Below are 7,405 nucleotides of genomic sequence, written 5' to 3'. Positions count from 1 at the left end.
CCTTTAATATTTAAGCTTCATCCTCATCGTTAGCTTCCTGTCTCTTCCAATGTTGAATTTGAATATTTGCACGCTCTAATCTGACTCGAAGATCCATATTCTCATCATAGCTTGAGCTAGGTCGATAAGCCAATTGCAATCTTGAATGCACTTCTGATGCTACAGCTATGCTTCTCAAATTTGTGTTTTCAGGGCTGTATTCAGAGGGTACAGGTGCAGCGGTGGATTTATACTTTCCTGTTGCAGCGGTGGATTCTGAGGGTCCTGAGTCAGCGGTGGATTCTGAGGCAATTTGTCCAGTAGTGGATTCTGAGTGTCCTGGTTTTGGCTTCAATAAATAGGGCCCTGGTGCAGTGGTGGATACATTGAGGCCTCTATAAGCAGTGGATACATAGTCTCCATGTAAGTTGTTGTATACATAGGGTCCTGATAAAGTGGAGGATACATAGGGTCCTGTAAAAGTAGTGGATACATAGGGTCTTGATGCAGGGATGGATACATAGGGTTCTGCTAAAATTGAGGATACATAGTGTCCTGTTACAGTCGTGGATACAGAGGGTTCTGTTGCAGTGGTGGATACATAGGGTCCTGCTGAAGTGGAGGATACATAGGGTCCTGTAAAAGTAGTGGATACATAGGGTCTTGATGCAGGGATGGATACATAGGGTTCTGCTAAAATTGAGGATACATAGTGTCCTGTTATAGTCGTGGATACAGAGGGTTCTGTTGCAGTGGTGGATACATAGGGTCCTGCTGAAGTGGAGGATACATAGGGTCCTGTAAAAGTAGTGGATACATAGGGTCTTGATGCAGGGATGGATACATAGGGTTCTGCTAAAGTTGAGGATACATAGTGTCCTGTTACAGTCGTGCATACATAGGGTTCTGTTGCAGTGGTGGATACATAGGGTCTTGGTGCAGGGATGGATGCATAGGGTCCTGCAAAAGTGGAGGATACACAGGGTCCTGTTTCACGTATGGATACATAGGGTCCTGATAATGTCGAGGATACATAGGGTCCTGTTAAAGTAGTGGATACATAGGGTCTTGGTGCAGGGATGGATACATAGGGTTCTGATAATGTCGAGGATACATAGGGTCCTGTTAAAGTAGTGGATAGATAGGGTCCTGCTGCAGTGGTGGATACATAGGGTCCTGGTAAAGTGTAGGATGCATATGGTCCTGTTAAAGTGGTGGAAACATTGGTACTTGCTGCAGCAGTGGATACAGAGTATACTGGTAAAGTGGTGGATACATAGGTTACTGTTGCAGTGGTGGATACATAGGGTCCTGGTAAAGTGGTGGATACATCTGTTCCTGCTGCAGGGGTGGATACAGATTCTCCTGGTAAAGTGGTGTATAGATAGGTTCCAGGTGCAGCGCTCGTTGCATACTCTCTGTGTGTAGAGCTTGTTACATAGTCTCCACGTGTACAGCTGGATACAAAGGTTCCTGCTGTAGCATTGGATATACAAGAAGGATTATCTGATCTGGACATTCTTTGTCTTTCTTCTGTCAACAGTTGCATGAAAGTGGAAATCATGCGTGTGATGGTAATAGTCTCATACTGCCATGCTAGCATTTGATTTATACTGTGCTGCATCTGTTGGTAGTTGATTGCTGCCACATTCTGTGATGAAACAAGATGATCGTAAAAATTTGCAAGAGTGACAAGTGCTTGATTCTGTTGTCTTTGTGTTGTGTTGAGAATCTGTATATTATTATTCAGCTGATTTATTTGATGTTCAATTTTTTTCATTTCTTCATTTCTATTCCTCTCAATTAGCTGCATGGTTTCCTTTAAAGAATCCTGTTGGCTAATGGTTTGTGATCTGCTAACGTCACATTCTGTGTGTATAAAAAGTTCTAGGTACAGTTAATACATCAATTTACAGACAATTTATTAAGTATAGTTAGAAGAACCAAAAAATCAAGTTATAAAAAAACCAGTATCTATTAATGATAGTGGATCTCATTAAAATCTATGTTTTATACATTAAAAAAATTTACCTTGATTTGTAGAGTCCAGGAATTGGTCTTGAAGACCATGGTCAATTACACTAGAATGTGCAGTCTCTGCATTCAATTCCACCTGGTTGGTATCTTCTGTATCAATATTACTTTTCTGGCTGTGCAATACAGGCTCCTCATTAATGTTATCCTGTGTCTGTGTGGCAGTCACCATGTTGCTTTCTATGGCTTAAAACATAATAGATAAATACCATTAATCTTAAACATAGTTTTTAACCATATTGAATATCAATGATAGTACATTTTAATTATATTGATCAAAATAAATACCTTTATCTAACATTAAAGGGTTTAGCATGGTTGAATTTTCTTCCTCCATGAAAGGATCATCCATTGTTGATTGTTCTTGCCTCATGGATGTTTCATTTACCGTGGAAGTCTCTACCGTAGTGGAACTTTGAACCACAGAAGAATATTCTTGCATCATTGATGTTTGGTCCGCCGTGGAATGATCATCCACTCTTGCCGAATGTTTCAGCATTGATGGTTCGGCCACAAAGGAAGTATCATCCACTGTCGAAGTATGTTGCAGCATTGATGGTTGGTCCAACATGGTAGCATGGTCCGCTGTTGCATCATGATGCAGCATTGATGGTTCGTCCACCATGGAAGGATTGTCCAATGTTAAAATATGTGGCATCACTGATGGTTCATCCGCAGTTGGAGGAAAATTGTCTGTCATAACTGTTTTTGTTTCAGAAAAAGAAACTTTCCTTGAAATTGTTGTAAAGGAACCTGAAATAAATAATAGGTATATTTAACATTGCATACATATAAATACATAATATTTGATAGACATTACAATATTTCTAGCATTATAAAACTGTGTAAAGCATACCTCAAAAATGTATTTACTTATATTTTTTTACTAATATTTTTTAATACATATAATATTTTATTATATTTATTATTATTATTTTATTACAACAGAAAAAAAGCCTTTTTGGCTCAATAATATAGCTTCTAATCCAATTTTTGATTTATTTCTACAACATAGGGTAAAACATTATAGCTAGCACAATATTATTTTACAGTAGGAGGGCATGTTTATAAAATTAGAATAAGATGCTAGATAGCATGTGTGTATGTTTTTAGGTTCAACGCTAACTCAGGAAAGTAGGTAGCAATTTACAACACACTGTGGAAATATTTGACTAAAAATCTGTAAAAAAAAAAGGTGAGTCTAATACAAAGCTCTAACACTTATCTGTGTGGCCGGTAAGGGGGTGACAGTTAAAAATCATTACTGGTCGGCCTTGCGTGGATGAATAGTGACAAGACATAAGTGTATGGAGAAGGGTTGTCGGTACTTAGTTATATAGTAAAAAATTTCAACATGGGTTTTTAATTCTGTTTTTGTTCTCACATTCCTCGTTAAGTGATGTGTTGTGTAAGGTGCCTAGCTCAGCTACCGCTGTATTATTTGCAGGTTCCCATTCCCAATTGTTGTCCAAGTTGATCCTTAAATAGGAAGAAAAATAACTAATTAAATTAAGAAGGTTGGACTCAGGTCTACTTATTTCTCATGTCAATCTAATGACCATGTCTACATAATAAATGTTGACTTTTAGTAGCCCAATCAATGTTTATCTACCTAATGACCTCCTACATGAAAAAATTAAGTTCGGATATCTTACATATATAACATAGTGAGGGTTGCCTGTAGTCCACACATTTACAGCATTTAGAAGAGTAGCATCAGCAGCAGGATTGGGCTGACAAAGAATGGCATAATTCTCCTTTGCGCCTGCAATTTTACCCATTGGCGGCAGCAGCGTTCGTAGAATGTCCTTTATAAGTGTAATTATTGATAATCAATTACAAAGTAATCAGTTAACTTTTGGTATATCTCGTTGATAAAACGAGAGACATAAGTAAGAGATTTTAATTTAATTAATTTATTTTGATTATACTAGCATTTACTTAGCAATTAACTATTTTTTTCAGCTAATAATTATATATGTATTTAAAAAAAAAATTTACATTGATTTTTAATTATGACCAAAGTATTTATTTTGGCTCAATAGAACAAAGAAATTAACAGTATATGTTTTCATATGCACTATATTTTGAAATATCTTACATAAACTATTTATTATATAACTCACGATATAACATCATACAATATTGCAAACATTATTTACTGTTTAGTTGTAACGTTTTTACTTTTGTTTTAAATTTTTTACCAGACTGTTGCTCTTCCAAATTCTTCTGCTTTTTCTTATGTGTTTTCTTTTGATTTTTTTCTTGAGCAACCTTAAGTTCTTTAGCAAATATAAAAAATAAAATAAAAATATTACAGTTACTAAACATTTTAATATCACACACACACACACACACACACACACACACACACACACACACACACACACACACACACACACACACACATTGAGTAAACCTTATCCTAAATGATGGGTTCAGGTACTAATTTGGATATACAATTTGAAAGTATTTGTACTAACTGCATATCATAATGAGATCGCATGGCGATGGTGTCCAAATTGAAGCACAGAGTGCATTTATGTTTAATATACACATTATACACAAACCCGTAAGGTCATTTTATACAATTTTTTAACATACTTTGTGCATTAAACAAAGTGTGTGTATATTTACACAATTAATTTGTTTCATATACACATTATACAAACAGCCTGAAGGTCAATTTATGTAATTTTCTTTATAATGTTGTGTATTAAAATAATTATTTTCACATTTGCCATCATAAAACAAATTTTTCACTATCTTACTCTCCCATTAAAATATATGTGTAAACATTTTTTATTTTATTGATTGATATTGGGCTATGGCATACTCCACCTATGTTTGTGTGTATATAGATATAGACACACACACATCTGGTGGATTGATATTTTTCATGGACAATACGCTAATATATCTATCTATCTATCTATCTATCTATCTATCTATCTAGATATAGTTATATACATATTTATAGTTTGTAAAATAGTTACCCTGGGAACCAGTGGGTGGCCTCTCGTCATCTTGTACCATTCTAAAGTGCTCTTCTAGTTTTTTCTCCCAAACCTTTTGGAGTTTTCTTCTACACTTTATTTTATGATTTGTCTTCCTCTTACAGTCACGTAGTCTCTTTTTGCAGCTTTCAGGAGTTCGATGTATATCTCGAGCTGTAGACACAGATTTTGCTATTTCTTCCCAAGTATTATTTTTAAATTTCTGGTGTACATTAAAAGCTTCGGGACCAAATAGCTGACATGTATGATGAATAACTTGGTCAATGAGGGTGTCTGTTTCATCATCTGTGAACTTTGGGGCCCTGTGGATGCTTCCTTCATCAGGAGATTCATATTCATCATGAGAAGCATCACTGTGACTCTTCTGACTGTGAGATGTTTCAGCTTCATCTTGAGTAAGTGAGGTTCGTTTTCTGCTACCACCCTCTGCCATTTTTTAAAACTAAGACAATCTAAATAAAGACAAAGATTTACTAAATAATTCTATATATATGTTCTATAATTTTTTTCTATTAATCATTTATTAATTAAGAATTATGTTTTCAATTTATCTGGAGCCATGCACTGATACTTAGATGCCAAATAATTCACTAGCCTTGAAACATCCATCGATGGTAGTAAACCATCTGTTTCTCCCCATCAATGTTAAAATTATTCAAACCTGATATAGACCTTGAAAAAGGGACAGCATAGTCCAGAAACGCGTTGGTTTGCCATGCTGTGCCTTATTCCATAATCAAGACGGACAATCTCTGCATGCTTTGGGTAACATTTGTGATTCTAAACTCTGGAGCCTACTGCTTTCTCAACACCTGCGGCTCATACCAAATATAAGGGTACGATCACTTTCCTGCCTTCATTGTGAATCACAACGTGTTTGAGATTTTTTTTTTTCATATTTTTTTTCTTTTATGAAATATTTTACATTATACATTATACATATCAGCGGATTGGTTGCCATGGACAACTTCTCCACTGGCTCACTTTAACACACTTTTCAATGCTTCATGAATAGATCACTATGGGAGAGACGTCATGAGATCTCTGCCATAGCAGCGACGTACAGACACTAGAGGTCAGTAATGACCTCTAGTATCTGTCACTGGAGACGGCTACAGCGGACGCCCACACAGTCCACGGCGTCTGCTGCAGACGGGGAGCGGGCAGGCGGCGGTGACTGCGGACACAGGACGCAGCGCACTGGGCGTATGCACTGCTTGAATGCACAAATAACCGCTCATGGCAATACCAAATCAATATCAGCAGCATAACTATTTCTCAAGTAACAGTGTTTTAAGTGGGATGGCCATGGGTGTGTTCAGCTGCGATGTGAAAAGTGTGAGTGGACAAATATGGTCACTAAAGGGTCTATTCATACAGAAAACGAAAACATAATTGATACTTATCACTACACATCGCATTGCTTTGATGCGATGTATAGCTGTGATAAGTAGCAATTAATGTATACTTACCCTTAAGACGATGCGCTGCGGTGTCTAGGGCTATTGCGGTGAGGTCTGCTCCAGCGGTCCTTCCCAGCGATGCGCGGGGTACAGCGGAGGGTCACTTTGCGCATGCGCAGGGTGTTTACCTCCCGTCAGCCCGCAGTAGTTGCTGTGAGGTCGGGGGGCAGAGCCAGCGCGAGGTGCAGAGCAGTGATCGGGGAAGCATTGAGCTTCCCTGATGTCTCCGCACTACAGTTCAGGTTACGGCGTCCTGAGATGGCGAACCTGGACTCCATGGAGAAGCGGAAAGCAGAGCTTTCCACACCTTCATGAATCGCACTCACCATTCAAAGGTATGGTGATGCGATTCAGGCACAGAGCGGGGGTAACGCTGGAGAAGTCAGAGACTTCTACACGTTAACCCGCTCTGTGAATTGCAGTAGGCAGAGAAAAGCCCTGTTTACCGCCAAAAAAAGGTCTTTTCAATGCTACATGAATAGACCCCTAACTGTGCTATGGGAGACCATATATGGTTTCAGTCATAGATGGCCATCCTAGCTTCCATGAAAGACCCGCTGACCAATCAAAGATCAGGGGTGGTGAGTCACGGGTGCTGTGGTCTAAACTACGATCGTTATAAAAAAAAAATATATATATATATATATATATATATATATATTTTTAGAACATACATAAATATTGGTTTAGGCTGAGATAGTGATGTACAGAAAACATAGGTTCTCCACCATCGCTGGGAAAAGTATTCTACATCGGTCATAAACCTTGAATTAATTTGATTCATAGATGAACGATAGTCATCCCTAGTGTATTTATCTATGTGGGATAGCACAAATGTATGTTGTGACAATAATCCTTCCTCACATCCAAGACACAGTTGCCACACCCTGCAGGGCTCTGCAATGTGATAAG

At 37.8% G+C, this 7,405-nt stretch overlaps 1 protein-coding gene across 3 annotated transcripts; it reads right to left on the bottom strand.

Annotated features, from left to right (window-relative positions):
* Positions 1–7: 7 nt before the first annotated feature.
* Positions 8–5,711, bottom strand: LOC135049961 (serine-rich adhesin for platelets-like). 3 transcript variants are annotated; one of them, XM_063955997.1, is made up of 5 exons: positions 5,010–5,711; positions 4,218–4,295; positions 2,302–2,766; positions 2,011–2,199; positions 8–1,866 (listed from the first exon to the last, which is right to left on the bottom strand). In XM_063955997.1, exons 1-5 carry the CDS (start codon positions 5,461–5,463, stop codon positions 11–13), a joined length of 3,042 nt encoding a protein of 1,013 aa, XP_063812067.1. In that variant the 5' UTR covers positions 5,464–5,711; the 3' UTR covers positions 8–10. The 3 variants fall into 3 exon arrangements, with proteins under 3 accessions (XP_063812067.1, XP_063812068.1, XP_063812069.1); XM_063955998.1 differs by having other exon boundaries at positions 8–1,848; positions 5,010–5,710; XM_063955999.1 differs by lacking the exons at positions 4,218–4,295; positions 5,010–5,711 and adding an exon at positions 3,669–3,765.
* Between the last annotated feature and the right edge of the window lie 1,694 nt (positions 5,712–7,405).

The sequence above is a fragment of the Pseudophryne corroboree genome, chromosome 2 (genome assembly GCF_028390025.1).
Source record: "Pseudophryne corroboree isolate aPseCor3 chromosome 2, aPseCor3.hap2, whole genome shotgun sequence".
Taxonomy (NCBI): Eukaryota; Metazoa; Chordata; class Amphibia; order Anura; family Myobatrachidae; genus Pseudophryne; species Pseudophryne corroboree.
The sequence above is the reverse complement of the archived record's forward strand: the minus strand, read 5'-3'. Positions and strand labels throughout refer to the sequence as shown.